Here is a 25,634-nt window from a genome sequence, read left to right as displayed (position 1 = left end):
CTGATTTGTATTGCTTTAATGTTTTTTTTTCTCCTTAGGAACAGGTAAGCCATGACAATATAATGTAAATGATAAGCGCAAACAAACCTGAGACCCTTTTGTACATCCATAGTAGCACATTCATACAACAAGTCCCATCTGTACATAGGGGTCACAGAAATCACTTCTTTTTCACTAAAACAACTAGGTGACTCTTTACTCAAAACCAACAGGTACAATGCAAGAGTTCTTCCTATGATGTAAGATCTTTAGATTTAACTTTTATTTAATGTTGCATTGTTTTCCCCAATGACTACAAATGGTATAAAGCTATGGATAGCTTGTCAGTAAAACTGTCAAATCGGAGGTATAAGGCCGGCACGACTCGCTGCACTGCACCTCTTTGCCTTCAATAAAGCGTCACCATACATTCCTCCATTTGTTAACACTGACAACTGTGATAGTGTGATAATGCGACAACAAAACAGAAGAATTTTTAAAAACATGTCAGAAAAGAATAAATAATAAGAATAAATAAATCACTGGAAAAAAAAACAAAAAAAACAAAACGGTGACTTTCGAGAGGGCCGGAGAAGACACCTTTGGCAGTCTGAGATTTAGCTTCGACAGAGCTGAAGCCGTAGAGCTTTAGCGTAATGATGAGACTTTATTTGCCTTGAACACTGACACCCATATGAAATTTATGTCACTCTCTCTTTTGGTGTTGTGACTATAAGTGCTTTGTTTACACACTTTCGAATTGGGGGGCACAGCAGGTTTAGGCCTGTTCCCTCTTGAACAGGTTATGGAGATGGGACACAAAACAATAAAACTCCACCTTTTCAGCTGAGTGTCCAACTGTATAGTGCTATAGGGCCCTTGTGTTACACGTTTGACCTTTGACCTTAGTGCCCTCGCTGGAAGAGCTTTTACCGCTCCAGTGCAAGCAGAGTTACTTCAAAGACTAGAGTTCATCTAAGTTACACTTAACAGTTGCAAGAGCTGAGAGAGGTGAGCAGTTTAAATGATAAAAACCAACCGTGAAACACAACAATGGCTGATAACTGAGTAGTTGTGTCGCTCAATATGAATGTTTCTTATGAACATAAAAAAGCAACATGCAGCTAGTCAGCATAGACGTTAAGTGTTTGAATCTTTGGCAAATCATAATCGTAACTGTTATGGGTGCATACAGCTGTTTTCATATTGCATTTGAGGTCGGCTTCCAAACACTTTTCCGTGCTTCCCTTATGAATCTGCATGTCTACACCGTGTTCAGTTAAACGTTCAGAGCTACCGACGTATTCATTTGCCTCGCTGAAACCCACTCAGATGCTTCTGTCCATGCAATTTTTTCCCTGTACAAACTCTTGGCTCCTATCTCATTCATGCCCTACCTCTTTCTCAGAGAACGCAAAATGATAAACATGACGAGCCAAAACAAACATATACATGTACAAAGTAATGTACACCATATATTCAAACACATTTCAAAATCGTCAGACTTTGAAATCATTAGCCAAAATAAGTATATATTTTTTTCTCAACCCATTAGGTAATCTTCTTTATCTAGACTGTACAATATATGTATATATGAGTAATCATGAGGGACCAAAGCAACAAAAATAAATACTTTTTCGCTATGTCACCTTTCAAAGTAGTATATCTATGTACATTTATATCAATATCAATTTCCTTAGCTTATTGTGAATGGTTGAGCATGTGTTCAACAAGCAGGCATTTGCGCACAGTGTGGAAACTCCTTGTTTTTTTTTTCCTTTTGCCCTAAAGGTATCTAAATGTAAATTTTGACGACATGGTAAATTCACTGTGGAACCAAAAACAAAGACTAGACTGTCCTTGATACAGTGAAAGGTAACCCTGGCTCAAATGGACAACAAAAACAGTAAAAATATTGCATCTCACCACCATGTGACTACTTCAACAATGGGTTGTCTACTTCTTTTTAGGACTCTGAGAAGAGTACAAAAATGTTGTCTATTTCATGCAGTCTTTGACAAGTCATACAACCTCAGTGTACTTGTCTAAAGGTTTAAGTCATTTTAGCACACAGCATAGAATGTTTTGGGTGATGTTGAACGTAGCTATGAGGGAGGGGGTGCATTTGGGACTACAACATGCAGAACAGTGCATAGGTCCAGGTCATGGGGCCAGTCCCTGGCGTTTTCCAGTGTGTTTCAGTGGCAGCGTCTATGAACAGATCCACTACTGCAAGCAGTTGGTGACGGGCGAGTCTATGTGACGCTGGGGGCAGGGTCCAAGCCTGACTAAATGGCGCCATCTTGTGGACAGGACGTCCCTCTCTGTCTGCCACGGCAAAAACCCGAATCAGGAGCCCTCTCGGATTGCAGGTGAGCATAATCCACCTTCGATCCAGAAACAATTAGCGAGTTTGGGGTGTGAGCGATCAGGCTTGGACCGGAGGCCGAGGTGATGCAAGTGTGGCTGCATTGACCGTAGTGCGGTGACCTTAGTGTGGCGTTTGATGAGTCTGGTCTGGAGTTTAGATCAGTCGTTGTTTCACTGCAGAGCCCTTTCCAACACACAACAGGCCCGGAAATGACCACTCTAAGGATTTCACAAATGACTTTTGTGGAAGGTAGAAGAACCAAGCTTAAAGATCAAGCTAACATGCATAAGGTCTTCAGACACTGTTTTGCTAAAAGCCATCAAGGCCAACTTTTTTTTCCTGAAGACACAAGTTCAAGAAGAAACCATATTTCTTTTCTTTTTTTTTTTGTTCAACATTTCATCTTTTGAAAAGAGAGAAAAAATAATGGCTTAAGAGACTACCTCATTCTTGCACTTGTTTTGCAACTACCTTTGGTAAATCAATCCAAAAAAACCCTGAAACATATATGAGTCCTTACTTGTTCCCCCACTGAACTTCGCTTTATTCCTTTAGTCTTTAGCTAGCGTTTTCCTCTTGTACAGGTTACCCTGTGAATAAATTTTCTCCTTTCAACAGCCTCCAAGTTTGTCACGTTCACAACTCCACACTTCACGTCCTCTGGCACCAGTCTGGATCCACACCAAATCCTTCAAACTGAGACTTCTTCGAAAAAAGACCAAAGTCAAGACAAACCAGCAACGCAGAATGAAAAAAAAGGAGAAGGGAAACAGAAACAAACTACAACCAACAGGGAACAGAAATGAAAAAAAAAGAGGACATCATCGAGTCCTGGCGAAAAAGACACCAATGAAGAGGGGAAATATCAAAATGGCCGCTGCCATTCAGACGTTGGAGTTTCATCGCTTCATCATTTTGAGGACAAAGCTGACGATGGCTGAGGCGGGCTGATCTGGGTCCAGCTCAGCGAACAGGTGGCTGACATTGTCTGTTGTGCTTCCTTGTTTCCGTGCAACAAATCCAAAAAGCCTGGTGGGATTGAGAAAAAGAACCTGGTTTAGTATGCATCATGGGTTATACTGGCATCATAATGGTTCTGTATGTCAATATGCCATTATGTTATTATGTGCAATATGTCAGTATGAGAAACTGGGGCAAAATACTAAATGGACAAAGGCAATCAAGATGTGGCCTTGCACCATAGCATGTCAATATGTGGATTTGTGCATTATCTTTCTTGTATTGGAGGAATTTCCATGTGGGATAAATAAAGAACCTATATTTTATCCCCATCTATCTGTACAATTCCAATTTCTAAACTTACTTCACTGAGCCGCCTCCTTCTTTGCCCCATCTATGGAGAGAAAAGGCAAGAAATGTATTTAAATGAAAGCAAATCTGCAGTTAATTTTCTTTAAGTTTAGACTTTTTGCACATGAAACAGTCCTTTAATTCAGACTTACTTTCTATCCTGGGGATCAATATCACAGTAGGTTACCGTGTTGATGGGATAATGCCGCCTGAAGAAAATCCTGTGGTGAGAGAAATCAGAGATCACACAAGCTATCAACAAAGTGAGTGAGTGTGTGTATGCAAATGCATGCGTTTGTTTGTTTATGGGTAAATATGTGTACATCTGTGTGTGTGTACAAACCATGGGGGGAGAGAAAGAGCGAGAGAGTGCTGTGAGAGAGAGAGTGTTTGCAGGCGTATGGTGGTCAAATCCTGCCAAAATCCTAGAGAACCAGTACAGTACCTGCAACACCTACCTTGGAAATCTGCACTGCAGCTGAAATACAGTATGTTCATGTGTTTACACGTTAGAGGATATCAACACTTGATAATAATCTACCTTGTGACGTCTGCGTGCCTGTCCTGGAAAAATAACTCCTGGCTTTGGGAATGGTTCACTCAGCTTGCCAAGACAATTTTCTGATGCCCTACTTTGATCACAATGTTCACCTAAGCAAGTGAAAGCAATATGAAAGCATATACAGTAGAACCATTTTTGTTTTATGCCTATGAAAACAGCTTAATGTGTTTGTCAGGCTATTGTTTGTTTTGTTTTTTTTGCCAATATGACATAACAGGCTATCTCAACTGTAACTGCAGGGTATTTTGAAACAGTCAAAGGCAATTGCATTGATAGATTTTGATTCTCAGATGCTTAAAAATATTATTTGTCTTTGCAGTGAATGCCCTATCTTTTGATTCAGAGCATTCACTTTGCAGTACCCACTTTTGTCCACTTGAGGGATCTGTTCACCACACAATGCATTCCATAGCATTACAATTGGCTGATATCTAAATTTGTAAATAAGGATAAATTACACACTAGGACATCAAAACTTTTTTTTAGCATCTTGGCAAGCTTGGTGAACCACTCTTGCGTGTATTTGAAAATTCTGTTATTTATCCTGGGGTTTGGCTGTTTATCAAGGCAGGTGATACAGACATCCTCTAACATGTAAATGCATGAATGTGTACAAAATAAATCTAGTGTAGTGCAGGTGTAGCGCACGCATCATTTACACTCTAAGCCATGTGAATGTTACATTACACCTAAATGAAAGACATTACACCAGAGTTACACCTGCGCTATGTGTCTCTAATGCCTGTGTCTCCATTTACATTCATGGCGTGATCTTAGAGGTTTGGTCAGATCTTGCAGGTCTTGGTCACAGCCAGGTACTGGTTCTCTCTAGACTATTGTCAGTCTTGGACATTACAGCATGTGTCTACTCACTTCCTCTGACTGTCAGTGAGGGTGATGCCCTGTGTGGACACCTTGAAGTGGACGGTGGTTGCAGCAGGCAGAGGGTTGGTTCCCAACGTCTGGCTGATGGCCTTGGCGATGGCCTGAGGCCCCGTGAGAGACTCCATGTCCACAGAGTTGATGTACAGAACATTGCACGCTAGAAGGAAATAAGAGAGAGTCAATGTTAGAAGCCAGCTGTTGGATCAGAGGTGATGTGCATGCAGTTCAACATGTGGTGAGGGGAGTTGCAGTGAGGAGGGTTTCACAAGCCTACAATGATGTTGTACAGTTATGATGTTCCCATGCGCTACACTGTAGCTGGCGTGCAAAATACAGTGTGGAAATGAAGTTAAACAGTTGGTAATACTTCAAGAATACATTATAAAAGGCCTGGATAAGTGAATACATCACTCTCAATACACATGCATTTGTTTTCCTAAAGAGCACAGAACACTTGAAGCTGTTTTTCCTTCAAGACAAAATCTAAATGGCTTTGAGCTGCAAGTGGAAAAAAGGAGGCGTAAATGCAACTCATAAAAAAAACCAAAAAATTGGAAAGCATTGTTTCTGTTAGAGCAGGCATCAAAACATTCACATTCTGTCAAAGTAAAGGCTTTAAGAAATGTCAGACAAGATGCAGCAGAACAGTGCAAACCAGTATTTACCATGGGCTTCCTCAGGAACCTTCTGACCTACTGCAATGTAAGGTGACAGTGTGTGAGCAGATACACTGGGAACAGGTTTCAATAAGTACCAGAAACCTCCATATATATATTTGTAAAATTACATTTACTTATACTGCTGTTTTCATAGATAGTTAATTGCAGTTTTTGGAGTTTTGTATTAAATATGCTTTGTGGTTCAACTATACTGACATGTAGGGAAGAACTGTATTTAGTGGGACCAATGCAGGATAAATGCAACGACAATGACTGTAGCTGATTGAACTATTTTGGATTGACACCACTGACAACCTGCACCTTAAATCAACTGATGCCACTCTGGATCAGAGCAGGTAATAAGCATATTAGAGTAAGAATTTCTTAATTTTGTTTTTTAGTAAATCTGGGCAGTCTATGAATGCTGAGATTGAATCTTGTTTGACTTTTACTTCATTGTAAAGCAAAGACTTGGTCACTGATTCAAATTCAGCTCCGCTACTCAGAGAAACCTGACAAATGCGGACCCCAAATAAATTCACCTGAAAAAGAGATTCTATAAAAATAATGATTATCATGAATCTCTGGTTGAATGAAGGTTAAAATTAAAGATGTGGGACGAGATGCACAACTGATTTAAGTCCGATTGTAAATGCTTGATCAAAAACATGAATTGGATCCGCTCTGAGAATCCATGAATTTGTTTGATTTTCACCGTGTTGTGAAACTGTTTGATGTGATTTGACATCACACTGCTGGGGAAGTCAATTCCCTGGAAAAAAAACATTATGGATGCTGGATATGGAATTGCAGTTCCTCATCCTCACCTGCTCCTTGCTTCAGAAGTTCAACAACTGGATCAGTGGGTGTGGCCAGTTCCAGGGCCTCCTCATTTGGGTCTGTGAGTGACAGAATAGAATATAATCGGTTAGCACTTTACTGTCCAACCAGGATGGAAAACAGGTAACACTTTATTTGGATAGTCCAATGTTGATACTCAAATATCAGTGCCACTATAGAATTTCAATTGCAGTTAGAAGATTTGTTTTTATAAAGACAAAATTCACCTATAAACAACTTATATCCTTTAAAAAAATATCAGAATTGTAATTGCCACAAGTCTGAAAACAGCATTATCAGCAATTATACCATGGAAACATCATTTTGCTCTGACACTCCACATGAAACACCAAACATCAAACTTTTATTGTACATAAACAGTAAATATGGCACAAATTGCCCTGCAATTTCTAGAAAAACACGTCAAGTGTAATAATAATAATAATCACAGTAAAACTACAATCCTGGGGGGAATGACTCATCTAACTGTGTGCATAGGCCACTATAGTTTGCTTGTGACCACCTGGTTTGTAAATATTGGCCTAAAAATGTGTTTTGGGTTCCAGTGGCGTAACACAGCGTATGATGTGCATGTGCATTACGTGCTTCAAAAAGTGAAAGCCCTCAGTTATAAAATAGGGATTGTGTCAGTGAGCGGTGAACAGGGAGATTTGACTGAAAAGAGGATAAAGGAATGAAGAGGAGGGTAACGCTGACCTTTGGTGGGGATCATCAGCTTACAGGGCAGAGCCAGTGGAGTCATGGAGTGTTGGTACACCAGGGCAGACAGACAACCTGCACACACACACACACACACACACACACACACACACACACACACACACACACACACACCAGTTATACCGCTGTTAAATTGGATTACTTTGATATCAAACGAAAAGCTTGTTGTTGTGGCAGAACAAAGCCGGCGCTGTAAACTGACCAAAGTAGGGTTCGTTGGGGCAGCCCTTCAGACGCACACCCTTGGGACTCGTCTCAATCAGGAAGTGCCTCACCAGCTCGTTAGTGATGTCACCAACTAGCAGAAGGAAGCAACAGTGTCATGAGTAGCCTGAAACTATTTTGATCACAAATATTCACCTGATCTTAGGCGTCATATATCATACTAATTCTACTACAACTACTACAACTAATAACAATAATAATACAAATAATAATCATAATCATCATCATCTTCATCTTCAACAGTAAACCCCCCCTGAAAGATGCAGTCCCCCTCTGGGTCAATCAGTAACAAATATGTCACCTTGTTTGTGTTCTTTTAATTCTAGCGCCCCCCTTGGGCCAGTCTGTGTAATTTAGAAAATGCCAGAACACAGTGTTGAGATGCAGAATTTCCTCAAGTTTCTGTAAAATCTGATCAGCGGTGTCTGAGATGTCATGTGATGAACGTACAAAACCAACAAATAAGCAGGGATAATAATAATAGTGTCCACTTTTTAAACTATTTTAAGTGTCCAGCAGGGTGAAGCGAGCACACCTCAAATAGTTTGGGGCTTTCATTCCAAAATGCTGTAAATCCATTGTAGAAAAATACTCCCATCATGTTATGCTGTCATGTTAAATTTTCACATTTGCACAAAGAATTAGCAGTTAAACAGTAAATATGTTTACCCCCTTCAATTGATAGCTTTCTTTTAGACTCCCCTAAAAGAAATGGTAATTTTGAATACACAGATAATTCTATCCACAAAAACATAGCTATGCTGTAAGCAGAAACATGTTGAAATGATTCTTGAAACTTGAAAATTACAACCCATAATGGCTTTTACTTTCACGCCAGCAAACATGTGTGTCAGTTTTTATTTCAATATTTTTACCTTTCTTGTTCTGCTGGACGGTGGGTGGAGGGCAGGCCACCTTCATAGCCAGACCGTAGGCCCCACGGAAGGAATGGCTGTCCCTTATGACAAACGCCCCGGGCTCCCTGTCCTTCAACAGGTTGATGGCTGGAAGGAGGAGGAGAAAGAGGAGGACAAGGAGGTGAAGCAGCAGGAGGGGAAGAAGAAGACGAAGGAGTAGGAGGAGGAGGAGAAGGAGCAAGAGGAGGAGGAGTAGAAACATTGCAGGGGAATTTAACGGAGACGGAAGAAGAAAGCAAAAGCAAGAAAAAACAAACAAGAAGAGATGCAACATTGATCGATGAGAGTAAGGGCAAAATGGAAAAGAGGAGAAAATGGGATAAACACGAAGGCAAAGACGATGAAGAGAAAAGACAGCGGGAGAATACAGAATCAGCTGGCAAATGGCTGTGCTGTTGTTATTTTACACTCTAACTTTGAGATCAATAAATTCATAGGGAGGGGGGGGGGCTGCTGCTCTCACCTTGCTCTCTGGAGATGTCCGGCTTGTACCAGTACTTGGAGGTGTCCTGGACAAACTTGACATTCATTTTAATGTCTGGATAGCCATCTGTATGGAGGGAAGAGACAAGGAATATGATTACTGTTGAAGGCCAGTAACTAAGTACATTTACTCAAGTACTCAAGGACAAGTAAGTAGGAGTATTTCCATTTTGTGAGACTTTCTACTTTTCCTCCACTACATTTCAGAGGGAAATATTGTACTTTTTACTCCACTACATTTATGTAACGGCTGCAGTTACTAGTTACTTTGCAGAATAAGGTTTTACACGCAAAACATAGCTCACACAATATGTTGCATTGTTAGAGTTTAAACTCCCCAACAGTATATGAAGCAGTTAGACCGACAACATTAAAATACTTCTGACAGGTTAATGCTTCAATAAGTTAACACTAATTTAACATTTAAATGAGTATGTTTGATACTTAAGTACATTTTACTGCAAATACTTTTACTTTTATTGAAGTATTTTTCCATTATGGAATAGCTACTTTTACTTAAGTAAAGGATTTAAGTACTTTTTCCCTCCACTGTCGAGGACACAGACGTTATATGAGCTAAAAATATCTCTCAGCTCTGTTGACGCAGATGAACACACACTTTTAACTTGAAATCAATCTTTCAGTCTCTGTCTCCCCCCATTCCCTTTGTCTCTTTCTGGCTCTCACCATATATGGAGAACTTGGAGAGGTCTGGCAGTGTGTGTGTGCCAGTCACGCTCGGAGGGCTGCCACCGCCGGCCGGAGTCGGCGTGGGGTTCTTGCTGTCCATCGTCCCGTACGCGACCCCCCCGTTGGGCCTCTCCGGGTCTCCCCCGGGCGTGAAGTGCCTCTTCTCTGGTAGCTGCGGGGAGACGGGGAAGGTGGGCGTGGCGGGCGGCTGGGCGCTCCCCTGACGAGACGCGGGCCCCAGGTCGTCGGGCGTGCTGTGCCCGCTCGCCATCGGGCGGCGCCCCATCAGAGGGCTGGGAGGCACGGCTGCGCCCGCCGTTTTGGGGTTTCGGCCGATCAGAGGGCTGGAGGGGACGTTGGTGGGGGGAGGGTGTCTGGCCAGGGCCGGGCTGGTTTGGCTGGCCAGGCGGCGCTGGAGGGCGGGGCTCGGCGGCGTGTTGGTGGCCACCGTGCGGTGCAGGGTGTTGGGACTGCCGGGGACGGTGTGCACCCCCATGATGTTGACCTGGGAACCCTCGGGGGACGGGGGTCTGTGGGGGTAGGGGGGGGCGGGGCTGTGCTGGGCGCTGTCTGAGGAACCGATCCTCCTCCTGCAGACACATGAGAAACATCAGACTGAAGGGTTTGTTTCATCTCAATCTGTTTATGCTCTTTGCATCATACATTTGCAGCTGGATGAGGAAGTGCAGATTGTGGGAAGACTTGTTTTTTGAATTTTCAGCAATAAATTCAGATCATTAAAATGAGTACATTACTATTACTTATGCTGGTCAACAAATTACTCAGGAAGCTATTTGTTTGAATGTTCAACACTAAAGCACTCTGGGATAGAGGGACACAAACTTTTAATTATGCTTTTCCAACATTGCCATAAATGAAATTCAATTCTCCCCGATGTGCAATTGCTCTTTAACAATGAATCCACATATCAATACACTTGCTATACACATCAGTGCCTGGCCAATTACTATTGCATTTTTACCCTTTTGTCATTCTCTGACTGCATGTCATGTTATATAACTTGCTTTCTCCTGCCGCATGTTTTTATCCAATTTTACTTTTAATTGTAGTGAAAATTATGATGTTAAAGGACACATTCTTTCAAAAAAAGGGCTCAAAAGACTGAGTGGCACTATAGAGGATACATTTCCTTACGTTAAAGGCTCTACTAACTGAGCTTCGTAGCACAACAAACTACTGATTTTCTTTGGAGGTCTGGTGCTACTCACCCATCAGGACTGTGGATGGGGCTACTGGAGGAGAGGGGAGCGTTGAATGGCTGTGTTCTTGAGTCCCCAAAACCACGGGTATCTGAGGGAAATGAAGGAGAAAACACACACACACACACACAGATACACACATACAGTCAGCGCCAGCTCAGTGAGACATTAGGCTGTTAACATTTTTGCCCAGAACCAAATGGGATGCGATTACAGGGTGTTGGACCCAAAGAAAGAGTTGGAGCGACAGAAAGTCAGTGAAAGTCATTCCCAAAAACAACAAAAACATTCTGTGGAAAGCTAGACACTCTTCAGGTGGGATGCAGAATTGAAAGGGAGTACAGTTGGTTGCAGTGAAACACAAAAAAAACAAACAAACAAAAAAAACAAACAAACAATATTGCAATATCCTTAATTGGGCCAAACACTGTGGCTCTGGTGGGGAGGGGGGGGGGTGCTGCATATTGCCATTTAAATGCCCTTACCTTGTTCTCCATCACTAGAATCAGAGTCTGACAGCAGAAAAAGACAGAAAGCAAGAGAAGAAGAAAGTGGAGGAGGAGATAGGATGTGTGGAAGAGGAGAAGACAGGGAAGACACACTTGAGCGCAAAGCAAGAACTGGAGGGTGTGAATGCTTACGAAAGGGCGAGATCAAACTTAGCAATTAATATTTGGTGGGAAGCTTTAATGCTGAAAGTACCATGAGTGAATACAGTGCTGAGCATGAGGAGTAGAGGGCGTCGAACCCCCTAACCAACACACTGTTAATGCCATTCTCTACCCATTGAGCTACAGAGATACCATGCAGTGAAGCTATGTGTTTTAAGTGGCTTGGGCTCTGGAGGTAAATTTCCCATTCATTTTCTCCATAGACATTACAGAAAATCATGCTAAAAACAGTTTTAAGTTTTGAATCATGAGCTTGTAACAATAGATTAAGAAAAAAATATACATGAAAAACAAAAAACAAGGCAAGGGTACATAACATTTGTTAAGAGGGAATGAAACGCTTATCCCATACAGCAGTGTGAGTGATGTCATCGATTCCTTTTCCCTCATTTTATACAGTGATACTAAATAATATAATAGTATAATAGTGATTACTGATTTGTAACGATTGTTGCCACTGTGCACAGTCTTCTCCTCATCTCTACAAAAAAACATCAACATTATGTCTGATGTTGTTATTTGTTGTTTCTATGGTAACTTCGTCGATTGGTCGGAACTCGTTAAAGCGAGTTTAGCTAGTGTAGTACTTCACAAGAAACTTGGGAATAATAATACTAAAAAAAACGGGAAACCGGAAACAGGAAATTTACTTCCCGAACCCAACGTTTCAGCTCTATACCATAACATAAACTGTATACATGGTGTGTGTGTATGTGTGTGTGTGTGTATAAACTAACCTGCTCCACCCTGTTGGTGTGGCTTCAGGCCCAGTGCTGAAAGAGGAGTCTTGGCCAAGCCCGGAGGAGAGCGAGCTAGAGAGAGAGAGAGAGAGAGAGAGAGAGAGAGAGAGAAAGGGAGAGAGAGAGAGAGAGAGAGAGAGAGAGAGGGAGAGAGAGAGACAGATAGAATGAGAAACAGAGAGAAAAAGACAGAAACAGAGGGACAGGAAGATAAAAATGTCATTTGTATGTCAGAAATCTACCAGACTCAGACACTTAATGGTGACAGTGGAGATGAGAAACCATGCAAGAATTCTGAATAACCATGCAACACAGTTCTTCACATTAACATCAACATGATACTGTATGAAACACTGCTACATCCAAAGATAATGAATGATACAGGAGAGGAAAAATAAAGAATCCAGGGCTTAGAATCTGTTTCATTTAAATCCCGGAACAGACCATTAGATTGGTGATTTTCATCTTTGAACATCTTTGATCTTTGAATTTTAAAAAGACATACCACTCATGATATTAGATATTCAAGTATTATTTCCATTGCCATTTTAGGCATTCAGCTGATGCTCTTATCCAGAGAGATTTACAAGTGCAAGCCAGACAGTAGATGTACCAAATGTACCTAGAATAATCATGTTTAATTGCTTATTGATTATTTATAACATAAGACCCAAGGAGTAAAGGTAGAGTGTTTTTTTCCCCAGGTTTTCATGTTTCTGCTGCTGAATATCCTCATCTAGAAATAAAACAAAATCATTTGACTCTACTACATTTTTCTTTTTCTTGTTTGTTTCCATAAAGTGTAAAAGGGATTTACTTGCAAAATTGAAATGGAATTGGACCGTAACCCTGTTATGCTGCTGTAGCTGTAGCCCGGGGCCATCCATGCAAAAACAGATGTATGTATTCATGGGAATGTAAGGAGATTTACAGCACGCTACGACCCAAACAATGGCTGCGTCCAGGTTAGATTATGGTTGGATGAGTCAACAACACTGGGTTAAAGTTGATGATGGGTCGTATTAGTTTTGCTGTGTGTGAAGAGCGAAGAGCTTTTTCCAAAATGAGACGCCCACCGTTTGACAAAATGACATCTGCTCTGACAAACTATAGTACTTTTTAAATGATAGCAGCTAACTTTAAGGATAACACCGGTGTAATTTTAGTTTTTTCCTATTGCCAAAGTCTAAACCTACTAATGTATTTGCCAAAGTCAGAGGCTACTACTGTTTTAACTTTTGTTTTGTTTCTGCCACCAGAAGTCAGTAACAGTGTGCAGTAATGGAAAAAGTGAATACAATCCCTGTTAAACTTGATAATTAGCTGTGCGGTAAAGGTATGTTAGGAAAAACTGCAATACATGTGCTGTTCAACATGATGTATTAAGGCAGCAGTATGTCTCTGAGCTGTTTTTAATATATTTTTGGGAGCCTATGACTTCCACGTCAGGCAAACCTGCAGCAGAACAAACAGTAGTAGCTTCAGGCTGTGGCAAATACATTGCTGGGTTTAGATGGTGATAGGAAAAAACATGTTAAAAACATATGTTTTAACGGTGTTATCCTTTAAGTCCTTGCTTTACAAAACACTTTTTACCGATTAGATCCTCTATATTTTATACTGATAAATGAACTTCAGGTAATGACTCAAAATGGACATCTAGCATTTTGGAAACGAACTCTTCAGTTCCATGCGTCCTCCACTTACCAAAGAATCCAAATAGCATGACAGGGAATCAGGCTAAGTGCCCATTTAAGGTGGCATGGAGAGGGGTAATAGGAGGGGTAATAGGGGTAATATGAAGGTTTGAGCCACAGAACAGATTGTTACTGCAACAGCTGTGAGTTCAGGACTGACTGCAGGAGAGGAGGGGGGCTGTTTGGCTGTTTAAAATCCCACCAATGCCTTACATTGTTATTGCAAGTTAACCACAATGACACCAATGTTACCACTACTAATATTCAGCTACAGTAAATAGTCCATGTTTCTGTGTTAGATTGTGTATAAGTGATTGTAGCAAGTGAATAACTTTCATGTAGTTGATTTTGGAGCTGACCACTAAAGAATTTACTTAATTGAATTATTGATCTAAATAACAATAATTGTGTGTTCAAGTTACAGCAGTGATGTGTAGCTGCATTACATTCCAAGGCTCAAAATTCAAACATCTAAAATTACATTACATTAAAATTAAAAATTACATTATTTTGTGTTTACTGCATGTACAACTGCTGTGTATATATGGTGTTTCCTTAATGTACAAATTATAGAAATTGTAAAAATTACAGGAACAAATCTAATTCCCTTGTATGATTTTGGAGCTAATGAGAAAAAAGGTACCCAGTCTAACATCCCATGTGTTCACCTCCACTCCTATTTACATTTTCCCTTCCTAAATTTGTTTTGGAGGAAAAAATACAAGTATGTGACAAACTATTTCCCCTTGTTATTCACAAGCATCATTTGCACACACCTGCTCAGGTATTGTTGTTTCCTGTCAAGTCATGTAAAACTCATGTTTTTCCAAGTGTCTTGCTCATGCAAATGCAAAATTTTAAAACACATTTGAATATTTTCAAATTTTGAATTTGTGTGAGCAAGACACTTTGCAATGCCTCTTGAAGGTGGGCTCTGCTTGTCCCTGAGTCTTGACAGCATGTTTTAACACAGGGGTTCCCAGACTTTTACATGCCAAGGACCCCATACAGATACATGTTAGCTTACAGACCACCATATGATGTTGTCCTATTGACCCCCATATGAGGGGATTTTGTATAGAACTGTACACATGTCCTCAGTACAGTTTTACAAAATACAGCCAAATTCATGCATTCTGTCATTGTGCATATTTCAAAAGTATTAGTGAAATTAAAGTATTTTTCATGTTGCTGCGGATCCCCTTTAACTCTCTCAAGGGTTCCAGGACCCCACTTTGGGAACCGCTGTGTTTCCGACTCTGTGCCAACGATAAAGACTCTTTATGTGGACAGATAAAACTGAGATGTACACAGACAACCAGGGTACCACTAATAGGAATCAGAATCCATAAACGATACGGATGATAATACAGTTAAATGAATGATGCATTTTAGTGCTTATCTCACAGGCTGATCTGGTACAGTTGTTCTCAATCTGGGGGGGGGTTTGGACACACAAGGGGGGGGGTCACATTTCACATTTTGTGTGTGTGTATGTGTGTGTGGTGGTGTGTGTGTGGGGGGGTGTTGATGGATAGAATCTGATTCTGTTTGCTTCTGAAATAATCCATATTTTAAGATTTCTTCCAATAATCAGTCTGGTAAAGAAGCCTCAAAAGGGGAAAATAAAATAATGTAGGTAGTTCATTATTCTGTGCATTTACACCTGCAACAAGGGAGCAAGTAACTAGGTATCGCTTTGTTTTTGGGGGGGTCGCAACCTGAAAACGTTGAGAACTGCTGGAACTGAAAGTCAGCAGCTGTGTGTCTTGTTGACCCCACAACACTGAGATGGTTCAGAAGGATGGATGGATCAGAAAGAGAAAAGAGCCACCCTATGCAAATACCCAGTGGGCCTAGACCAAACAGAAATCGTCACAAACTCAAGTGTATATATATGTGGTGAAGACTCCTTTGCCTCCTCAGATGAGGCAGAAGACAGCGATGGATCAAACCCTCATCCGCGTCCTGCTCCTCCTGAGTGGTTCTGGGACGTTTGGCAAGTACGTGTACGTGCAGGAGAGGGCGAACTGGCACCAAGCTCAGAGCTACTGTCGACTGCATCACACGGATCTGGCCCCCATCGGCTCTGAACACGACAGTGCGCGACTTAGCCAGCTCGTCGAATGGATCGATTACTCGTGGATAGGACTGTACAAAAGTCCGGACAGCATGACATGGAAGTGGTCCGGAGGGGGCAACGTGTCCCGCTTCTTCTGGGCGTACGGGCAGCCCGATAACTGGCCACGGGAGGACTACGGCGTGATCCGCGGAACCATGTGGCACGATTCCTACGACAGCTACTTACTCCCTTTCTTCTGCTTCCGGGTGACTGTGGTGAGGGAGAGGAAGACTTGGGAGGAGGCTTTGCAGCACTGCAGGGAGCATCACCGCGATCTGGCCAGCCTGGCGTCAGAGACAGAGACGCTGCTGGTGCGGAAGGAGCTGGGCAAAGCTCCGACTACAAACCGCGTCTGGACCGGTTTGCGTTTCCTGGCCGGGCGCTGGCTGTGGGTGGACCGGCAACCGCTGGAGTACAAGGCCTGGGGGCAGGAGGGGAAGCCTCGCTGTCCTGCGACCGAGCTCCGATGCGGGGCCTTGCAGGAGAGGGGAGGGTTGCAGAGTAACGGTAAGGGACATGCACAGTTCAGTAACGGCACAGCGGGGGTTGAGGCTCATGATGCAGGGGTGAAAAGCACGGTGCCTAATGAGGAGATAAATGAGGAGGATTTTGAGCCGGTGCAGGTAGAACCAAAAGTGTGGGTGTGGGAGGCTCGTAACTGTGAGGAGAGACTCCATTTTATTTGCAATTGAGATAGTTTACCTTGGCAAGCTCTTTTGAAAGCTCTTTTGTTTTTACTTGGTATTTATCGGTTTACTTATCTGCAGGTACTGGTTTTGCTTGTTTTCTATTTGTTTGTCTCATTTTTTGTGAAGTGATGTGGTTTTTAACGCATGTTTTAGTTTTACCTCACCTAGTTTTATCTCACCACTTTGTTTCTGTGTTAAACACTGTACAATTAAACTGGGAATAAACTGCAAAACTAGTGTATTTATTATTTTGTTTTTCTTTCATTATTTGATGTCATTTCAAGTTGTGGCCACTGAAATTAAAATGAAAGAAATCAAAGAACATGTTTTTATTTCTATTTTAATTTTTTTCATAATGCATGTTATGTCTGCCTAGCTAAAAGTGAGTAAAGAGAGTTTCCTTGCTTTAATTTAGGGTGCAGGCCAGTAAAAGCGAAAAAAAGAAATAAAGACCTCAACTTTCTTGTAATTTATGTTATGTAGTAAAAACTGAAATATCACCACAAACAAAAAGAAAGAGCAATAAATGTGAGACTTCAATGTTATGCATGTTCCCTAACTCACTGTCTTATCCCTCCATTTTCACTACCTAAGTCAAAATTAAAAAGGCATTTTGGAGCGTAATGCAGGTCACAGTGCAGTACCAATCCACTGTCAGTGTTCAGAGGTGTGAGAGCGCCCTCTGTCTGCAGGCAGGGTGAACTTACACATGTTGAAGTAAGGGGTCTGTGGCGAGACGGGGAAGGCGGGGGTCTGGGGGTAATTCTCACCACCGCTGCCGAAGGTGGGACTGGCGGCGAGCCCGTCCACCTCATCGTCCTCAAACGCCTCCCGGTAGCTGTGCATGGGACCCTGTGGCAAGAGGGGGGGGGGGGGACAGACACGCCCACAGAGACACACGCATGTACACAGGGACACAAACATGGACACACACACACATAAGGAAAAACATGAGAAAACACACAGGGAAGGGAAAACATGACATCAGAACAAACAGGAACACAACATTAAATCAAACATCCTACTTGGACATAAATTTGACATGAAAACACAAAAATGCAGACATGCTCACATAAAAGACAGTTCACATAACCAAAACAAGTTACTCTCACCACTGATCTATTTGAATAATGTACTATTGGAAAATGAGCTTCTTAAAGCTGCACTTGGCAATATTTGTAAAAATCTGCGCATCAAACTCTATCTTAAAGCATTAAGGAGTTATATCAGCTTTAAAAAAAAAAAAGCAGTTTTCCCTCATTAATATGTAAATTTGTGCAGCAAGGTGATTCATACCTACTACTGCTATGCACAGTGCTTTATGTTGCAGATGAGTTTTATGACTTTTGCTTAATGCACGTCTGGAATGCACACATCATTTCACGTCATCAAATCAAAAGCTGTACCTCTCTGGGTCTTCCTCCTGGGTTGAGGGCCAGGGTGTTGGTGAAGTCCGGTGAGTGCACTGCCGACCTGTTGTGGGCCGAAGCGTCCTCGTGGCTGCTCTGGTACTGGCCCTCGCTGGTGGTCCGACGCCGGCCCGTCTCCTGAGTCACTTCTGGGGTCATTCCCCTGGAGCGCATCCCTGAAACATCCCATAATAACCTCCATGTGGAATTCCCAACTGAGCATTGTATTTGGTAAACTGTAACTATAGATTGTGCTGCAAAATAACTGAAGAACATGTATAAACTTGTAGTTTTTATGAATAGCATTTTCTGAAATCGCCTGCACAACGCCAGGGGGAACTTTTGTTGTTGTCAGAGGAATGTTGTGGGAAGATAGAGAAATTGTCAAAACACCATCAAAAGTGGAAAAGCAGCCTGCACCACGACAGCTAGTTAGGGCATCAAGCCTCAAAAATGGACAAGATAGAAAAAAGGTTAATTCAATTTGACATCCTGCAAAAAGTGCTCAAAGAGTACAAAAAATGAAAAGTGAAGACAGAGAAAGTTTGAGCAAATGTTTCAGTAGCACAGCATGTCCAATTGAAAGAACTTTTTTTTTTTACGATCTCAGCTTCTTGATGTCCTTTTTGAGATGTGTGACGTGTGCAGGCTCTTTCTCCCCTTTTGATGGTGTTTTGAACTATGCTTTTGAGCTAACGCACCCGATGTAATCATTAGTGCCTTAGTCAAGAGAATCAGAGGTAGAGAGAGGGAGACAGAGAGAGAGAGAGAGAGAGAGAGAGAGAGAGAGAGAAGGTAAGGTGTAAGGAAGCCAGACTGTAGTGACGGGAATAAAGAAAAAAGCAGTGGGGGAGCAGAAGAAAAGGAGAAAGAGGAATTGGTGGATAGTCGTGAAGAAAGTAAAAGTGAATAGCTGAGTCAACTGAGAGAGTAAGAAGATTGGAGAGATGGTTGAGAAGCAAAGATAAAGTTGAAAGAAAGCAAAACAATGAAACAAAGGTAGAAATTAAAAGCGAGGGACAGTGGACAAACCAGAGAAGGAATAGGAGCGATGGCGGTCAGATTGTTGCGCGGTCATGCTTTCGCTGATGCCCCGAATACGAGCGTTGTACTCTGTTCCCAGGGTTGGGTTCAGGGTGGAAGATGGAGGGCAGGAGGTGGAGGAGGAGGAGGAGGAGGAGAAGGTGGAGGAGGAAGGTGAGAGCGGTGCAGAGGAAGAAGCAATGGTGGGAGGGGTAGTCCATACAGCAGAGTGATGGATAGACAGCAAAGGAAACAGAAACAGAAAACAGAAGAAAAAAACAGAAATGAGTCAAATAAAAGTGAAAAGAAACCAGTCAGATGAGATGACAACTCCTTCACAGTGCAAGATGACAACAATATTCTATGAAATGTGCCTTTTGCTGGACTTTCAAACCAAATTGAAGCATGACAATATAAAAGAGCCAACACGTTTTTAGTATAGTTGCAATGTGCAACACATTATTACACAATATAGGGTTGTGTGAGTTTGAGTTGGTTATATGTAAAGGGCCAATAATATAGGAATTTAAATCCTTCTGCATCAATTAAGATATTTGATCATGTCTGTTTAGAGAAAACATGGCCAAGCTTTGAATATGTTTGAGGGGCTAGATTTCTAGTTTCTTTTTTAGGTCATTTTTACAGTTTAATTTACAGTACATCCTGATTAAGTCTTTCCAATCAGGCAGGTTTTCGGCCAGTCAAGGTCCAATGATTTTGTGTATTGAGAGAGTTTATTATATGAGAGAATTTATTCTTCTAATTTATTCCAGAAATATTCTAAAGCAGACCTGGCACATTTGAAAACAAATTAATCAAAATGAACGATATGCTGCTGTCAAATTCAAATACTGTCTGCTTTTGGGTCAGTAAATTATAGAATCATATAATATTTCAAACTACATAAGTACGTAGCAAAACAATGATCTGTGTGACCTCTGCCAACCACTACCCCAAAAAAAAAAAAGGAAATGACAAACTTCTTCCACTGGGAGGCGCCTGGGAGCTTGAATTCCACTGGTTTTCATACCAAGGTGGATATGAATGCAGACAATGCATGCCTCCAAAAGCGGAGGGCTATTCTTATTCTCATCCCATCTCCACTCTCACCAACTCTGCCTTATTTTAGTTGCACAGCTAATGGTACAATCATGGGTCATTCCTCTGGCATGACACCCAGTGATGATTTCATAACACAAACTGCTGAAAAGCGTGCTGCTCACATGCTATGTTTGACGTCTGAGATTGAAAATAGATGCTCAAACACTGGATTGATGCTCCTAGTTGAGGTTGAAACTTTGCTGAATAAATTGCTAGAGGCACATAAATCCAGTGTGCAGATAACTTTTTTTTTCTTTTTCACTGTCTTGCCTGTTGTATCAAGCACTTTGTCAGTATTTTGGATGTGCATACACTACCTCCTTGTTGATTAAATTGACCTTAAACATATTAACTATGAGCTGTAGCTGATGTTTGATTGCTGCCCATAAGCTGCAGCATTTCTGACCAAACGCATAATTACCTAGGTGCTGTTTGACCGTGCATTCAGTGTACCCTAGGTGTACCCTATTGTGTACAACCCATGTCTCAGTTGCCAAGACAACTCAAATCTCCCATCTCTTCACCTTCATCTCCATCTCTTCTTCATGACTGAAGTGTATTTAATCAGTGAAATCAATAATGGATCACAATTTTCACCTGAATTCGCCTGCTCAGCCTATTTCATGGAACGAACAGGTCACCCTAATGTTTTTGCCCACTCAGTGAATAGTAAATCTGTAGCATATTGACATACCGTAGGTCAGTCATAGGTCACAATATAAATGTCCTTGTTGATAGAATACAGTATGATTCATTGGAAATTCACTATCAGTTGGTCACTCACTCTTGTTCTTTCTGTACAATAACAGCCTTACCAGCGATGCGGTGAGCCACCAGGCCTTCCAGGTTTAGGTTCTCCTCCTCGGCATCTTGCTCTCTGGGCACGGGGGAAGAGGATGTATCCTTGGGCTGGGGGGTAAGTGCGGGGAGAGGGGAAGAGGAGGCACTGTAGCCCGGGTAAGGAGATGAACCCTGCAGGTCCGGGGAGTGACAAACCCCCCCACCTGGGTATGAGTTCAGAGGCTTCTGGGGAGCCTGCTGGCTGAAATTAGGGGAGGGATCGGTGGAGTAGTGAGGGGCGGCCTGGCCAGAGGCCGGGCGTGTATGGAGGTAGGGCTCAGGAGTGTGTGTTGGGGTGGTGCTGGTGGTGTTGTGGGGTTGGTAACCGGCGTTGGGCCTCTGGGGAACATACATTGGGGACTCCATAACAGGGCTCTGGGCGGGCGATGTTGACACTCTCCCAGCCGACCGAAGTGGCTGATTGAAGGCGTTAGGGCTGTTGATTGACCCGGAGTTGTGGTAGCCGTGGATGGCAGAGTCCGCTTGGTACGAGGGCCTAGCCAGGGTCTGGGAGAAGGGCACCTGGGACGAATCGTTGTTCTCTCCAGGCGGGGCGCTGTGGGACTTGGACATGTGGGAGTGGATCGGGTCAAGGTCCAGCATGAGCATGTTGAGAGCCTCAATGGACTGCTCAATATCCCGCTGCGAGGCCGTGGTGGGGAAGTGGGGCAGGCTGTGGGTGGACTGGAGAGGAGGACCGAAGGGATCGTCTGGGAGACTGTACTGGTGCCAGGCGTTGAGACCTCTTTGAACCGCATCCCGGCTACTGGTGCTCCTCTCGGGCGCCCTGGGCATCAGTTTAGGGTTGGTCTCGGGGCTGCTGGCTGGCTGGTTCCCGAAGGACTGTGAGCGGTACATTCCTCCTCCGTTCTGGTAGTTGTTGTATCCCCCCTGTGGCGAAGCGGAGTCCACCGTCCGCTCTTGCGTCGCCGTGGGAGTTCGTACGCCGTGCACGGGCATCTCGGTCAGCTTCTCGCCTAGAACGCCTCTCTCAAGGTAGGGCCCGTCGTTCTGCCCGCTGACGGGTGTCTCTGATTGGTAGTAGAGCTCAGCCGGTGTAGCCTGGCCCTCGAGGGAAGAGAGCGTACCCAAGCTGTCCACACTGTTTCCCTCTTGGCTATTGGGCAGCTCGTCGTCGAGAATATCTGTCTCGCGCTCCTCCGTCGAGGGGGCCGCGATGAGCCGGGTGTGGCCCCCGTTGACGTGCACCTGTGCCGGGACCAGGTGGCGGACACCTCCTCCTGGGCTGGTGGATGTGGCCAGGTAGGCTTGCCGCTGGTGACTAGGTGCCTCAAGGCCACTCAGAAGCTGGTCGAGCTCCCTCTTCTCCTGGGGGCTGAGTGGCGGGTGGCCCGCTGTCGGGTTGCTGTGGTTCACGGCGCCCTGCAGGGACTGGCTGTGCTCATCGGTGCGGTCGGTCTTGATGGATGCGGTCGAGTTCCCCGAGTCGCTGCTCACCGACAGGGTGTGGTCGACGGCAGGGAGGGGGGCGTGGCCTGTGACAGGAAGGGTCTGGTCAGAGGTTTGGAGAGGGTGGTTAGGGTGCTGCAACGGGTGCTCAGCGTTGGTCAAGGGGTTTTCGTGGACTGGGAGGCCGTTGATGGTGACCACTCCCTCCAGGGAGTCTTTCTTGCGGACCCGGGCATACAGACTTCCGTCAAGTGGACCTTGGGTGTGAACAACATCTGAAAGAGAGAGAGTAAAGAAACATGTAAAGACATTTATCAAAACCAGTCCTGTGTTTTCATGCAGGTACAAGCATAGATAGAACTGCAACATGGAAAAAAGTAAGGGACAGACATTTAATCATACACAATGCCAACACAAAGCTGCGATATTATTTTACTTTTTGGTCCTACATAGAAAAGAAGCACTGTTTTTGTGTGTCCTATACTTCAGTATGCATTCTATTCTATTCTATTCTATTTTATTCTATTCTATTACGTCCTACATAAAATGCATGCACTGTATACTCAATGCAGACATCATCATCACATTCAAAAAAGTTTGTCATATATAATGAGTAAAACTTGATATACTTTTGTCTAATTTAAACCGTCCTATATTAAATCACATACAATGAGAAGTGGTTTCATTAGATTCATTGGCTCAAACCATCAAGTCTTACTCATGCACAGGACCAAACCACTCACACCACAAACATAGTGACACCCCCCCCCCCATCTCTTCTGACCCCATGGTTCACCATGTAGTCCAGTCACCAACAACACAGCCCCCCCCGGCTCTATTAATAGCCTATTTGCAGGGCTGCGAGCCCCTGTCACGTTGCGTCAGTGCAGGCCCACATGGCCTGACGTGAATCAGGGCGGGTCCTGACCAACACACTGAAACAGCTGGTCTTTCTGAGCCAAAGGAAAGTGCAGTGCCAGTTTGCCAACCCAGAACTGGTCTGGGATGGGACGGCTTGTCTTCCTCATGTTGATTGCTGGTTGCTGACTCATGGTGGCCATGCCAGACTGATTGCGTACATGTACCACAAAGTTTTCAGTTAACTTGCTCTTTATCTTATCCACTGAATTTGAGTATGAGCATTTATGAGTAACTTCAGTAATATGTGTATGGCATGGGCACATATTTATAGTTTATTTTCTGGTGTGTTTAGTTTCTTGAAAATATCAGTGTTTACTAATCTGTTCTGAAACAAATTCCATTGGCCTGGCTATGGGTCAGAAAAAGGAACGTAACTTAAGCTATGACAACTTCCAAAATAGTCTGTAAACCTCCAGAAAAACACTTTATGCCATGCAGTTAAATCTTGAGAAGGCCTTATATTGAAATTCAGGATACAACATTTTGAGCTGACATAACAGTTATGGCAAAAGCAGATAAAAAGAAAAATGGACATGGGGGAAAACTCAAAATAGTTGAAAAGAATCACGTCTGTTTATAATATTGTAAGTGCGTAGAAACTGACTGACAGTTCTTGGACACACATAGCTCAGCAGAGTCCATTTCATCACACTTGATTTAAGACCAGAATTTCCAATAATAAACACCTCTGTTCCAACCGCAGATGGGCTGCTATTTCATGGCCACATCAATTGATTTGCTACTCTAGTAAGTACTAAAACAGAAATGTATTACAAACAAAACAAAAACAACCCCCCCTTCCCCCCCGAAAAAAAGTTATAAGAGGTAAATTCATTTGTTTGCAATTACATTTAATTGAATGAGAACAGTTTGAACCTGGGGTTCAGGACAGTGTTGCACCACCAGTATTATTTGTTCTTATGCTTTTACTGTGATTGCATGCCTGCAAACCTATGTGCATGTGTGTGTATGAGTGTGTGTGCATGCACACATACTGTACACACCTATATTCTGCTTTTGAATGTATTTTTGAATGTATTCAAAAGCCCTGGATGAGACCTTTCATGAATACATCATGCAGGCATGTTACATACATATTATATACTGTATATTCTTTATGGAGGCAGTGCACAAAAATAGTGGAGTGGGCTGTGATTGATATGAGCCAAGTGAGAAAAACTGACTTTTAAGTTAAAGAATCATCACAATTACCAAAAAAGAAAGCAATAACAAAACTCATTTGTGCCACACAACTTTCTATACACACACTAGCGACAGGTAATTCACACAAACCGATGGGAGATACAATATCTTCTGTAATGTTAGGCTGGAGACACTTTTTCAACTCTGTAATACACTATACACGCTTTCATGAAACACAACAATCACACGTGCAGCTCATTTGGTGGTAATGTTTATGCACACATGAAGAAAGCAATGGGACAATATCGGTTTCCCATATCGAGTGTACATTCGGAAAGTGATACATGACATATACATGACCGCCGGCGGCTCATATGTGGGATGTTCCAAATTCAGCGACCCCTCGGGACAGATGGTGGATCACTCCAACCACAGCTATTTCAGAGCCCATGTCAACAACAACTCAGTCGCAGCAGCAACGAGAAAGAGAGAGAGGCTAGGCGATGAAGCTGTAAACATAATTTGTCACTGTGGTTGTATTTAATGATGACACAGGGATTAACATTATTAAATTTAGTGTTGCCTCTAATGTGGAATTGGGTTTAATCTGTGGAGCCCATGTGTGAAATGAAAGGGCTTTCCAAATGCTATCCATAATTCAGCAATCAATATTTCAAAAATATAAATGAGTTCATCCTCAAAATGTTGATAATTTCTAGACAAAGCTCTTGAAAAGTAATCATTTAAATGTGTTTTCCATTATGATTTACTTTTATGCAAGCAATCGTTTTGTCAGAGCAAGAGTCACTTGTTCCAAATTCTGGATATCTGATTTTTAAATGATCCTCTCTTTAAATGTATAATGTAAGGTGGACTGAACTAGGGTGTTTCAGATAAATCCCTAAAATACTCCAAATAATCTCTGTAATGATATTTCTTTGTCATTCATCACAAGCTCAAAGAAAACATCCTCCTTACCTGTAGA

General features: G+C 42.6%; 1 protein-coding gene across 1 annotated transcript; it reads right to left on the bottom strand.

Moving 5' to 3' along the window:
* On the bottom strand, positions 1-23,637 carry LOC139639945 (tensin-1-like). Its single transcript, XM_071514101.1, has 19 exons — positions 23,575-23,637; positions 21,151-22,945; positions 19,244-19,324; positions 18,209-18,387; positions 17,510-17,654; positions 12,292-12,366; positions 11,369-11,395; positions 10,893-10,974; positions 9,661-10,253; positions 8,954-9,040; positions 8,449-8,577; positions 7,551-7,646; positions 7,325-7,402; positions 6,595-6,666; positions 5,774-5,803; positions 5,097-5,265; positions 3,814-3,882; positions 3,675-3,704; positions 1-3,379 (listed from the first exon to the last, which is right to left on the bottom strand). Exons 1-19 carry the CDS (start codon positions 23,635-23,637, stop codon positions 3,250-3,252), a joined length of 3,930 nt encoding a protein of 1,309 aa, XP_071370202.1. The 3' UTR covers positions 1-3,249.
* Positions 23,638-25,634: the final 1,997 nt, after the last annotated feature.

The sequence above is a fragment of the Centroberyx affinis genome, unplaced genomic scaffold (assembly GCF_046629955.1).
Source record: "Centroberyx affinis isolate AG114_WGS23_722 - 3 ecotype Tasmania unplaced genomic scaffold, CSIRO-AGI_Caff_v1 ptg007965l_1, whole genome shotgun sequence".
NCBI classification, from domain to species: Eukaryota; Metazoa; Chordata; class Actinopteri; order Beryciformes; family Berycidae; genus Centroberyx; species Centroberyx affinis.
Note: the sequence above shows the minus strand (reverse complement) of the source record. Positions and strands in the feature narration are given on the sequence as shown.

Coding starts and splice junctions, on each gene's coding strand:
- LOC139639945 (XM_071514101.1), bottom strand. CDS start 23,637: ATGAGTCAGCAACCAGCAATCAACATGAGGAAGACAAGCCGTCCCATC. Junction 19,325..21,150: donor GGTGGCTCACCGCATCGCTG/GTAAGGCTGTTA, acceptor CCCTGGGAACAG/AGTACAACGCTCGTATTCGG. Junction 5,804..6,594: donor ACTTCTGAAGCAAGGAGCAG/GTGAGGATGAGG, acceptor CTTACATTGCAG/TAGGTCAGAAGGTTCCTGAG.